This window comes from Columba livia, chromosome Z (genome assembly GCF_036013475.1).
Source record: "Columba livia isolate bColLiv1 breed racing homer chromosome Z, bColLiv1.pat.W.v2, whole genome shotgun sequence".
NCBI lineage: Eukaryota > Metazoa > Chordata > Aves > Columbiformes > Columbidae > Columba > Columba livia.
In genome coordinates, this window is record NC_088642.1 from 28,519,804 (window position 1) to 28,533,902 (window position 14,099).

Genomic DNA, 14,099 nt, shown 5'->3' on the forward strand with positions numbered 1-14,099 from the left:
TTGAAAAACATCTTAACATCAGGCAAAACCAATATGCTCCAAATAGATATGGCATCATCTTCACCTTTGGCTTGCATTTTTATTAATAAAAAACTACAACAACAACAAAAAAAGTGAAAATTTGGCTGCTTCTTCCCCATTTACATACAGTGTTTGAAGCAGCTGGAAAAGCTCTGAGAAGCACATGAAACACTTGAGAGACCTTGCTGGATGCAGAAAGACATCAATCTGTCAATTTACGCCGCGGCTCACACACACGCACAAGCCCGTGTTTACCATAAGGAAGACAGAAATGTTAACAAGGCTCATAGTCAGCAACAAATAAAACTTCCTGCGGTCCTTCAAAGCCCCTGCTTAACAGCTGATTCTCCCAACTCTTTATCAAAGAGGTAACGATGCTAAATAAAACTGGCTATAGGCTCCATGCACAGGCTGATGAAGTAATTTAAAGAATCTCATTAGCTCCATCAGGCATCAGATCGAGTTCTAGCCTTATCTCAACAAACTGTTCAAATGCCTGAGGCCATGGAGGTGATGCTCCAGTACCACCTTCCAGCCCCCTCACCATACTTTTGCTCAATCTCCAGACCACAGAACAAAACTGAAAGTGTGGTTCATCTGTACAGGACTGTATAGTTAACCAGGGAGCTTATGTCTTGTCCAAGGCAAATTCCATTAAAAATGAGATACAGTGTAATATTTGATACATATTGAAGTTAATTTTCACACTCACTTCACAAGATTGATATGCGTATTCTATTCATTACTGCTTCATTTACTGCTACGTGTGTAAAAAGCATATTCCTAGTTTTTTAAAAGCAAATATACTGATGATTTTTAGACTGTTTTCTCAGCACACATTAGATGATGCAAATTCCCAATACTGCCCAGTCCACTGTAAGCACAACACATACTTTTCCTGACATTTGCCTCATCTGTTGTTCAGTGTACAGCTGTATTAATCACTTTGGATTAAAATAACAGCAGAAATATACAAAGTCCAAGGTCTTGATTAGAAATTTCTCAAAGAGCAAAAGGGTTACGAAGAAAAGCTGAGGTGTTTGTCTGAGTCTGCAAGCAGACTCGTTAAAAGTCCCCTGATAGTCAAAAGGTGCAAGTCAAAATGGATCTCATCACCTCCAGTGCTGCTATCTCCGAGCCTGTGAACAAGCCACCCGGCAGACGCAGTGTGGGTTGGCGTGACTCTCAGTGTTCAAAGCAGCTACATGCATCAGCAAATGCAAGAGACCATCACCAGGCAGGATGCGGGGTGACAATACAGACTGGGGAACAGACAGATTTGTGCAGAGCATGCTATTTCACAACAGCCAAGATGCTATAGAAGGAACCAAATCAAGAAAACAAAACCAAGCTCCAGATGACTCCTCCCTCAAGAGCAATTAAGGCATGGTTTCATACCTAGGCACACTATCGAAATGATAGGATGTAATAAAATGTAAAACCAACACGTGTCCTCTCGTTCTCCACTTCGGTCAGTTAGGCAGCTTTAGTTTTCTACAAGCAGGACGTTTTTCAAGCTTTGATAATAACTGCAAGAGCAAACCTAAAATCCCTATGTACATCAGCATGCTGTTATTTACAACCCATCTGTAAAAGCTAAATGACACATGAGTACAGGAATAGCATCTACCTGTAAAGACAAGAAATTCACCACAGCATAGTTATCAAATTCTTCTTCTTCCTTCAGTTCTGCTGTATTCCAACAGCAAAATTTTATTTTGTATTCTTGTATCATTCCTATAAACAATCTTTTGTAGCTCTGTGAAACAAAGATCAGATTATAGATGTGTATTCCTGACCACTGAAGAAAAATAACTTCTTTAAGTTTAAGCCCTCAAATGCCAAGATTTGTTTTGGCAGAAGTCTTCCAAAGCACTTTATCTTCTAATATTTAAAATTTAGTCATTCAATTTTAAAAATCAAGTTCTGTAAGCAAGGATGTACTGAAAGCTGTGCTAGAAATGCCACACTCTATGTATCAACCAACTGCATCATCTTCACAGTGATGAACTTTAAGAGCTCTCCTACAATAAAGCCTCTGCTCTCCTATAATAAAGCTGCTGAAACCTTGTCAGCCACAACCAAAAACAGCTGCAGAAAATCCCACCCAGCTAGAAAATGTAAATATTTTATTTTACTGATGTTAAGAAAAGAGGAAAAATTACTAAATTACAAAATGCAATCTTACCTGGTTCCAGTATTCAGACATACAAAACTTTGGCCATGCTTCATAGTACAAGAAAAACACAGTCATTTTACTGAGAAATCTGAGCTCTGGGCTTTAAGGCTTAGGCATCCAAAGAGGGATTCTGTGCTTTGTCATATAATTCATCACAGTAATATTTCTCAGGAGTAAACATGCTTACAAATTTTCCAGCTAAAGCTTCAATTGCAAGTGAAAAATAATTTCATTTAAAGATGCCCTTACATACTTAAATTTCAGATTTTGTTTTGTGCAAGCTGTCTTCTTACAAGTAGTGTGTTTCAGAAAACCTCTGACGTGCACATACAAAACAGCTTTGTAAATCCAGCAAAGACTCTTTCTGGCTTCTTGTTGAGCCACGCTAGCTGGCATTTACTCCAAAATGGCACTCTCATCTCTGCTTGTTGCTATGGTCACACCATACGTCAGGCTTGCACTTTTTTTCCCAGACCTATTTGTTTACGACAGGCCTAGGTGCTTCCTATTATGGTCCCTGCATCAGCAGAGTGTGCATTTGCAGCGGTGGGAGCCAGCAGCTGCCGCCGAGGCGATCAGCATGCAGCAGAGGACCAGGATGCTCAGGAATCATGAGCATGCTCCCTGCAGCCCCGCACACCATGGCTGCTTCCAGACACGTTACATGGTATGCAAATAATGCACCCAGATTTGGCTGAAAAAGTGTTTTTAGCTCTAGTTTTCTCTGGCAGCAAAAACTGAACATGGCTAAGCTAAGGCTAAGAAGGGAGAACCCCAGGGAAACACGTTTAGAAAGCAAAATAAATACTGCATTTTGCAAAGTCTCAAGTACATGTCTGTCCCCCCAGTTCTGAGATGCTGCTATTAAGCATGAAAGAAGCAAGCACCTTAATTCACATAACAAGAGGAAAAAAAAAAAAAGACAAACTAAAAAAACAACAAACTAAAAAAAACCCCATGCTCATCACTAAGTTTCAAATGTAATTCTAGTATGTTAAAGCTTGTTTCATTCATTTGAGCTACTAAACTTAAAACATGTTGTTTCATGCGGACTTGTAGGGGAGGTCCCTTTGTGCACACTGAAAACACAGCCAAAATCAAAGGTATGGTAACTCTCGCACTACCCACACATCACTTCCACCCATTATAGAGTAGGAAACAGTCACCAGTGCCACATTTGTGGCAACAAAGCCTAACAATAGCCCAAGATTTGCCATACTACTGACACACTCAAGAACAGCCACCTGCAAACCCAGCAGTAGTGAAGCTTAGAGCCCAGTCATTATCCTTCAATATAATTTGCAGAAGCACACAGCAAAGCACATCTCTTTTCTCTCAAGAAAAAAAGAGTTTAAAATATCTTTTAAAAAAAAAAAAAATCAAGTGTTCTTTGTATTTGCCCTTACTTATCACAGCATCAATAAAGTTTGGCAGATTTCAAGCACAGAATATATGTTATATATGTTAACTGCTAAAAATCTTGCATGAGTAAGAAGTGTATTTTCTAGCCTGCTTTGCCCATTTTTCATTAAAACATGTTCAAAGATCCTCAAGTCCACAATGCCTGCTTGGCAGCCCACTTTTCAGTTGTTTCCGCTCTTCAAACTCAGTGCTCTTTCATTAATGAGCAAGATCTAGCTATTACTTTTGTTCTTACACTAACCACTATTGTGCCTCCTCTTCACCATTCCTTCCTCCTAGAGTTGCACTGCTTTTCTAGTGTCTCAAGGATGAAGTTTGTACAAAAACTGCTACAGAGCATCACCAAAATGTCACCTTGTGTGTTTGTCCTTTCTTTGTTCAGATCAGCTCTGAAAACTCTGTCAGCAAATACATATGAATCATATTCTCACTTTGCAAAAACTACTCTTCATGTAGACCACCCTTTGAAACTCCAGTGGGTGCCTGATATATTATGAAAATCATTGTTTCTAAAAATAAGAAACCTTCACGGTGAGGTACCTTTTAGTCTACATTTTACAGCAAGTAATGTACACCAATACCTTGAGAAAGAGTAAGAAAAAAACATTTGGCACCTCCATTTCTAGTCCCTACATTTAAAGTAACTTTTTCAGTACCAAGTGTGCAGTGCTGCCTTCCTGAATCTATTGCCTGATGTCAGCAGACAGCAAGAGAAAGCTATCTCATAATAAAATTCTACCTATCCACCTGGTGGTCCTCTTCTTAAAATATTATTTATGGTAATTAAAATATCAGTATTGTTAGTCACTTTGCTCTTGGCAATTAGAAAAGACATCTCTGTTACAACTGTTTGTTCTAAATTGCTAAAAACAAGTTTATGAAAACGTTAGTATCTCAGCTGGCAGCGTGAGGTTGCCTGTAATTCTACGTAAAATAATAGCATTAAGGCTGTAGTGGCAACCTTGGCCAAAAGAAGATCAGATAGCTTGGTTTAGATACATTAACACCTGCTTGAACAAGTCATTTCAACCACACATCATTACATCCATCAAACCACACATCATTATATCCATCAAACCATTCTCCTGGCCTTGTGTGTCTGGGGAACATGACTGAGGTTGAAGTTAACCGTATGAGGTTGAAATTAACCATATACTTTTCCTGTAGGATCCATCTGTTCATTCCAGAACAAAATGTACAGACTTTATTTTGGTTGCTTTATGTGACTTTGAAAAACCTGAGTCAAACTTCAGGCAAAAGGAAAATGCCACTGGTTAGTATATGGTGCTTATGAACACATGCAAGCAAAAACTACCACTAACACATGATAAATTAGGGAGGTAGAATGACAAAGGAGCTTGAAAACCAGTCTGGACTGGCACATTTTAAAGTAATTGCTGTCTTGTTAACATTTTGCGAGCATCTAGAGCTGATGAGAGTGGATTGCATTCTGACGTTCAGGAAACCGGCTAATGATCTCTCTAGCTGAAAACCTAGCTTTCAGGTGAACATATGTGGTGGGGAGCACACAGAGTCCTGCCACCGAGCTGTGCCATGCAGACACTAATGGGACAGAATGTCTGACACGTGAAAGCGGCAACAAAGATGCTCTGGAGTATGTTTCCAGACTTCGGCTGCCAAAAATGTACCTTAATCACTCCACCTCAGTTCCTCACCTTGTGAAACAGAAATACTTCTGCTTTGGAAACTGAGTGACGTGAATGTCATGGTATATATCACTGTAGCAGAGTACAAGCAATTGTTTTTAAACATAACTTGCATTACAAGTAGAAGAAAAAACTACCTTAAAGATTTGTGTTGTTTCACAGGTGAAAAACTAAATCAGATGCTGATGCTATGTGTTTTATATTCTGGGCTGTTTTAAATAGATCCATAAGCTACTTCCATACTTTTTGTACCAAATTATAAACTACCCTTGATGAGGAAAGATGAATTATTACTATTAAAACTAGATACATATATTAATTGCAACTCCGATATTTCTTACCTATAATAAAAGATCAAAATCAATCAAATCTAACTAGAAGGTCTGCTTTCCTTTGCCTTCTTGCTTTTCTTCCCCAAATAAAAACAATAGCAAAAATGCATAAACTAGCATCCCTTCAAGTAGCAATTATGAGTAGAGGGTTTAGTTAAACATTGCGTTGCTGAGGGATCTTACAGAAGTATTGTCACCTCATTCCATTAGCTGATCATATATTAGTGAGTTACAACTTAATTAATGGAAGTAGCAAGCTGTTTAAATTTTGTTTCCAGATCATCTGGTAGACAAGGCCTGTCCATCAGCTTGATTCAGTGCTGCTCCACTGCTTGTGATTTACAGCAGATGATACTATTGCCTGGGCAGCTCCACTTCAACACCCGAAGCAGGCAAGCAGAGCCAACCACGGGCAGAACTTGCCCTTGCACAGCAGTGTCTCCCATGGCTAGAGATGGAGAAGCAGCAGCAGTGCCCACCGCAGCAAGGCTCTGCCACCTGGCAGTCACAGGGCAGCACAGGGCAGCTGCAGCAGAGCTGCTGGGAGGTGGACCCCAGCTCAACAGGCAGGTGCTGTCTACCAGCCTGCCCACAGGGTTTCAAGGCATGATGAGTAGCATCACTTTCTGCCATGCCTTAGTTCACCTGCCTTCAGTTTTGCAGCTACGCAGGGGACTGGCTGCAAGTTAACTAAAACTGGGATCAACTTCTACTGAGATATGGTCCATGTAAAAATAAAATCAGAACAGAATATACCCATCCATAATACACTTAATTCTATGGTCAGTCTCCTAAACGTGGAAGTTTTTGCAGATGATAACAAAACTAACGTAACAGAACAGTTTCTTAGTGCAGTTTCTTTGATGCAAAGGTTGAACTGACATTTCAGCAAACACCACACTCATTCTACCAAAATTTCATATAATAGCAGAAGCTGGCTCTTACTGGAAAGACAAAATTTATTAAGAAAAAAAAAAAAAAAGGCCACTGCTCTCCAAAATGCTTCATATCTTACAGTCTAACCTTTATTACTGCAGCACACTACTATGAATACAATGCAGTTCTTGGCTCTAAATACCATCACAAGGTGCCACAAGTATTTAGTCACTTATCATGCCTTTCAGTAACCATGAATTCCACCTTTATTATTAAGCAAGAAGTTATGAAGTACTCATGTCCATGAAGCCTTTTCCAAGTATAACCTTGTGCCACAAAAAGGCACATCAATGTTTGCATTTCAACTTTAAACAACTGCTGGAAAACTTCTTCATTTTTTCAAATTCTCGATTATGGTGGTTGAACCTAAAGTTATTTTCCCACATCAAGTCCTAGTTATTTACTCCATAACATTTTGTCTATGTTATTTTGTGCTATTACGCTAAAAGGAAAGAATTTTTCATACTGTGGCATTTCCTATAATTAAAGAGGCTACAAAAAGGACTGTTTGTGTGCTAGTATGGACCATTTGCTTACATTAATGGAAAAAGTTATCAAAGGATTAGTGACTGGAAAGCGATGCAATCCTAAAGCAGCTAAAAAAAGCAGAGAAGTGTTAAATCACAGCAAGTCTCAAACAGGTATCATTCCTCTTATGTAGCTCTCACATTCAGGACTTCTTAGGAAGCAGCGAGTGAGAGATGTAAATATAAATTAGTTTTTCTCTAAAATTTAAAGTATGGACTCAATCTGTGAGATAAAGGGTTCCTATCTTGTTTTGGAACCTTGAAATGCCATTGTTCTTTGTATCAACCATTATGGGTCCACTCTAGGGTGCTTTCTGCTGGTGCAGGATGGGACAGCAGCTCAGGGAAGCAAATATTTGCCCATTGAATACCCATATAAGAAGAAGGGGCTGCCTACAGCTCAGACATCTTAAGTCTCACCCACCACATTTGCTTCTTTCTCAGCAACAGACCTACAGCTCTACCGTTCCACCAAAGCCCCCACTTACTCGCCTCGCAGAAAAACAGGGTGTTTCATCATTTTTCTCATTTGGCAGCAGCCCAACAGCTCCCATGGAAGCAGCATGGGTATGCACAGAAGAGACTCAGCCACTGCCAAACTGCCATCATGACTCCATCCACTTCTTTCTAAGAAAATGGAAGTGTTCATAAATGATAAGGAGGGACTGGTGCAAGCCATCTGCATGAGACCAAGGTTCCCCCATTATCTCGCTGCAGCACACCCTTGCGCAATACAGCCAGCAGAGTGCTATCTCCTTTTTATATATATCTATACACCTCACTCATCACTGCGGTTGTCCAAGGGCAACTCTGCTGTCCTTCAGAAGCATGAGTAGTTTTAGATGGGAGCATGTAAGGCTGTACACAGGGAACTGTACTCCAGCCCAGAGGTCTTAATATCCTCTTGGGCTGGCTTCAGCCCATGGAAATGCAGGAGTGTGCCTGGGAAGGCAGTTTTTCCTTATCTTCACAGCCCTCATTTCCTTTTTTCTTGTTAAGAAGTACAACAAAATTGAGGAACCCGCACAACTATACATTAATTCAAATTCAGGTTCACGACTTCATCCGCATCTCTTTACTCAGTGTACAAACGGAAATCCTCAATGAACAACAGCTTCCCAATGCTGCACTCAACACTGCTAACACTTTTTCTTGATAACAGCTGTCCCTTAACTGTAATCTTCATCAGAAGCAGCACTCCAAAGAGCTAACTAAATCCTCAGATTTTCCTAGAAAGATCTGGGAACATAAGAACCAATTAAACTATCATGTCAGCCAGCCAAGCGCGATGGCATTGCCAGACGTTACATAAGAACTGTCACGTAACAAACCCCATTAACTTTTTCATCTGAATATAAAAGCTCTTTAAATCTGGGAAGCAAAACAGAGATGCTGCCTGCTCTGCAACAATTTAAGTTATGACAACAAATTTATTTTCTACTGTTATGTCTGTACCACATTTTTTTTCATATGCAATAGCTGAAACCCAAGAGATTGACTGATGCTTAAATCCTCTTAAATGGATATGACATTATCCTGTCCCTTAATGGAAACAGGTCACTCTAATCAGTGGCTATGACAGAAAAAAGATACAATTTTACTCTAGCTGAGCTTCCACATTCGGAAAAAGTATTGATAAAAAATTATGCTCCTACATATGCAAGGTAATTTCGGAAGACAAACTCCTAACCATGCAACGAACTTGTCCCCAAAGCTGGCAGCAAGAATTCAAAAAAGACAACACTAAAAACTAGTCTGTTAATAAAAGACTGAGCCAGTGGCATGAGCCACGTTTATTAGTTCTAGACTCAGCCTACCTAGGCGCCTACAAAATTACCAACCACCACAGCACCAAAGCTTTTCCACAGAATAAGACAAAGATAAAACAGATGAACGGACAAAATCAGGAGTCGGAGCCTGTTATATCCATATATCCTGGGGATGGGGAAACCCAGTGAGCTGCTGTCAGCTTGCAAAAACACCATCCCACAGCTGGTGCCCGTGTGGAGCTGCCAAGAGGCTGGGGGCACCTTCTGGCCCCCATAAAGGTCACACAGGAATGTGGGCAGTGGGGCTTTCCCTGCCCTTGGGAAAACCGAGCCAAGGGAACACAACACCTCTGTTTGATGCACATTTGGGCATTTATACATGGTCCATTATTTGAATGAAGTATTTAGATTAGCCTCAGTCTTTTCCCAGATAGCACATTAGTCAGCTCACCATTGCCTGCCTTTTAGTGCAGTAGAGAAGGAAAGGAAAAATACCTTTTAGGAAAGGAAGAACACTTTTTAGCGACAGAAACACGTTATTGTAAAACAGCTCAAATTCGCAGGGGACTTCAAGAAGGAATGTTAAAAAGTAACTGAACAGATTTCAAGATGTCTTTGTTTCCTTCAAGTATAATTTTGGTTTACATGAAATGTTTAGAGGCAGGTAATTTTTTAATATAAAGTATCATTAAGATTATTGTTTGCATGTATGTAATGGGTGACAAGTACAGAACCATAAAAAATAAACCAAAATCCAACTAACATTTGAGCTGAGTGTTACATTACCATGGTCTTTGGGAGTCGGTTGGTAACTCTGATGCTTTGGGCATCTTCAGAGCACTCAAAAAAATCTCAGAATTGTTTTTTTTTTAATAGTAACTAGCACTAGTAACTGCCCGTAAATAGACTTCTGCTTTGATTTGTGAGCATTTGCACATACTGGTATAAAAGCTGGACAACTGTAAGACAGTTTATACTTTAAAAGTAGTTTCATAGTTAACATGGTCAAACTAAATGAAACCTAAATCTTCTCAGCTTTGTTACCTAAAAAAGCTCCCTGCAGAAAAGGTATTCACGTACATTTACAGTGGGAAAAAAATACACAATGACCTTTTGCAAACTCACGTTCATTATCAGTTATCAGCAAATCCTGCAAAAATGCTGTCATTTGCGGTAGACTTAGAACTGAAACAAAAGCAACATATATTGAAACTTTTTCCGTGTCTAAATTCAGATACTCAGATGCACAAAAGCAACACGCTAGAAATGTTTGCAAAATCATGATTACAGAAGTGAAAATACACTTTTGAACATCAGTTTCATTATAAGTATTCCTTCACATTTGACTAATCTACAATTAATGCTGTCTAGTTGAAAGTGGTTGGTACATCTTTATTATTGGCATTCTTCATTTATTAACTGTTTGTCACAGAATAACTCTCAAATTCAGAATAAGGGAGTTAAGCCAGGTACTACCAAACTCCATACTGAACATAAAATTTATTATTTTTTGCTTTAATCTTGTTTGGCAGAAAGAGTGAGTTATTCATCATAAAATAAAATAAAATAAAATAAAATAAAATAAAATAAAATAAAATAAAATAAAATAAAATAAAATAATTCTGCAACCTTAAAATTTTAAAAAAGCCATTTCTTTGTACGACTGTATCAAAGCGTACCTGTCTTTAAAGTTAGAAATCACAATCCGCAAGCTTGTGCCCACCTAAAACCTATGTTTTTTCAAAGAGATTACTCATAATTAAGCTCAGCAGAAACTGATACAGATTAGCATCTCTGGAAATCAGAACAGTTGAATAGGGACATCTAATTATGCCTCGGAATCCTATCGCGAGTGACTCAAACTGGTAAATTATTTTCTAAAATGAATTTACTTCTGTTAAAGTAAGCATCACACAGAAAAATATAACAATAGAGCCACATTCCACTGATGTTAGCCAATACTAGCAGCACATGGTATAGAAAATCAGAAACAGATCTCTAGAAATGAAAGAAATTTTAGTCAATTTTCCAAATTTAATGTGCTTCTTATTTGTTTTCTAGTTTTGGAGCCTTCCAAGAGGCCAATTTATTATAGTACCCAATTCCAGAAGCTGGTAATTTAAGAAAACACTGAGTATTGTAAGAATCCTAACAACATAATGACAATTGACAATACTTTTAAATACTATGTTCTTTCAAAATTAGATTTATTTATGAACTACGCCTACGGGAGCATCACAGATCTGTCCACCAGTTACTCCATATGCAATGCTTCCAGGCACCTGGAAATCTGCTCATCACAGGGATGACCATGAGATGGAACATCACCTGGATATTACAGTCATCCTACTGTCACTTCGGCAGCCAAGCATCCTGGCGGGCTTCCTGCAGAGTCAACCTAGAGCATGTTTTCAAAGTTTTTGGAGGCTACACTTACTGCCACAACATGCCAGGGCTCATCCAGAGATTGTGGAGAGCACCCTGTGCCTACTGCTTCAAGCAGGTTTAAGCAGGGAGAAGGATCTTTTCATATATCTGCATCATCCCACCTTCAGCCACCCAAAGCTGTGAGCTGGCACGTCATAGAGTACCGCTAATTGAGCACAAGGGGCATCTAAACACAGTAAATACCCTCAGATTGGGACATGCTAACGCGAGTCTTACGCAGGCATTACCAGCAGTAAGGGGATTCCACACAGACGCAATCAATGGTTCAGACTGCCAGCTGGCTGCACAAAGAGGGACTGGAGATAAGACTCCTCCCTGGCCAACCTCAGGCATTCAGGACACACCACACTCTTTCCTCCCTGCATTTTTTCCTCTACTATAGCAGCCTTAGCACAATGGGCTAAAGCTTTTATCTGGTGCAGAGCTCAGTTCCTATGCCACCCTTTATGTCTCACACATGTTCACATAAATAGGGAAAACTAGCACAGATGAAAATGCTGTTATATATATATTTATAAAGTGGAAATAGGGGAAGTAGCTGAGAGTCTGGTGAAAAAAAAAATATAAACAAACAAACAAAATCCAATCAATCTTGTGGGCTATTTCTTAAAGAAATCTAGAGAAAAGGAAAGTGGGAAACACAGTGAGAAACCATGTTCTACATCAACAATGTTCCTTTTCCTGATTTTCTCATCTGATTTTACAGAAGTTACTCTTGGGTTAAGTACGGGGTATTCTTGGATATTTTTTGCTGTACTGAAGTCTATGTCCTCAGCCCTGAGCAAAGTTTCTCTACTTCAGTTTCTCTATAAACTAAAATAGTATAATTTACCTACATGCCTCACTGAGATGTTGCGGTTTGCAGTTATATTACAATAGGAGGTGCTGTATAAATGACAGATAAGTTTCAACAATCAGAAGTAAAATTATTCTTTAGCACAACCTGTTACATCTAAAATTGGAATCCTCCTGCACTATTTTTTTTCATATTATTATATGGGCTTGCTGATTTATATTCAAGATTGTTCACATTATGGTTAATGACACTCTTTAACTTTTTATTTCTTTAAAAGAAAAACAACAAAAAAACCCAAACACCAAAAGATGTCACAGATTTCTATACAAGGGGGATAGATTTCGTAAAAAAGAGGCAAAAAGTTTACCTTAAGAACTGAGTATGACCTGCAAAACCAAATGGCAGCTATTCCTTGCCAGTATAGTAATACCAGGCTCTTCCTACATATTGAAACATAAAACATTAAGTAGCAATAAAGTGCTTTAGACATGTACATCCGTATTTGATAGATCAAGCAGACTCAGGCAATACATTACTGCAATAAAAAATTCCAGTTTTGAGATAAAGCTTGGCAGCAATCTTACTGACCTTCATATGACAACTAGGCTTACTGTGTACTCCGCATTATCCCTTGTCTGCACAATCTTATGTTAGAAACAAGATGAAACACTTTTACTGAATCACATTTTCCTTTTCATTTTAATAAACACGTGAAGAACGCTTATCCTGTAATCTATGGCAAACAAATCTTTAACTAGTTCAAACAAATACAAATAAAACATAGCATCAGATGTAACATCTTTGTGTTTACTTAAAGATGCAACACAGTTGTCATGTTTTATCTTAAAAACAGGTCTCTTTAGGTAAAAAACTGAATATACTTGGCAAAATTGAAGACACGATGATTCACAATTAGTTTTATCCTATTCTAAAAACAGCTTGCACTCATTTTTCATAAAATACACTGCATATCCTATCTGGTTTAGGAAGGTAATGGATAAATACTAGAAGAAAGCACAGGATCTTGTGAAAGAGTGGCTATGCACGCATCACAAATCAGGGAACCTATGGGTGTTTAAACTTCTTAGGAAGGAAAGATCATGCCCTATATATTGGTCTGAAAAAAAGGTCACCAGATTCAAATAGTGCTAAAACAGACCTTGACAATCTTGACTTTGAAACTTGCCAGTACATATGCAATACACCCTGAATCATGAGATCTTTCAACTGGCAATAAAAACTGAAAATACAGTTCTGAAAATAGGGCAAAGCCAGGCAGATAACTCTTAAAACAGAAATTTAATTGCTGCTAAGAGGCTCAAAGGACAAGAAAAGCACAAAGGATTATATTATATTATATTATGTTATATTATATTATATTATATTATATTATATTATATTATATTATATTATATTATATTATATTATATTATATTATATTATATCATATCATATCATATCATATCATATCATATCATATCATATCATGACTAAACCTCACAAGAGTGCAAACACCTCACATCTTACACACAGGCTGAGTTGAACATAGATTTTAAAACAGTCAATTAGAAACAGAAGATATTTGGTAAGTGCAGTCAAAGCAAGACAGCAGAATTTCAAAAAGGCATAAGCCAAGTCAAAACCACTTATTATTTTCTCACTTCAATAAAAAATCATAGTAGCAACTGAAATTATTACAAGGTGCTAAAATACAGATCATCAGCTGCTTTCTGAGCCACACAAGGCAAAACCACCCCATTTAATTAAAACTTTCTTCTTCTCTCTCATTGTACATGTAACTCTCCATATACTCAGTTCATGACAAATATAAAAATAACCTCTAAATCATGACAGCAAGCTTCTTAATTTGTCTTTAAAAATTAATTACAGATATGTAGCTACATATTCTTTGCAAAACAAAATCACAAAAGACAGTGTACTTGTGAATGGAGTATATGGAAACTATTTCTAACTGCAAAACAAACACTCAGAGATCAGATAC

At 38.2% G+C, this 14,099-nt stretch overlaps 1 protein-coding gene across 6 annotated transcripts in view; it reads right to left on the bottom strand.

Moving 5' to 3' along the window:
• PDE4D (phosphodiesterase 4D) overlaps positions 1–14,099 on the bottom strand; it is a 600,515-nt gene that overhangs the window by 36,104 nt on the left and 550,312 nt on the right. Inside the window, exon 1 of one of the 6 annotated variants that reach the window (XM_065045254.1) lies at positions 7,573–14,086. The exons of the other annotated variants lie outside the window; for them this stretch is intronic. Coding sequence (XP_064901326.1) covers positions 7,573–7,638 — 66 coding nt within the window. The 5' untranslated portion in view covers positions 7,639–14,086. Of the gene's footprint in view, positions 1–7,572; positions 14,087–14,099 lie in introns of those variants that run through there. 6 annotated transcript variants of the gene reach the window in all.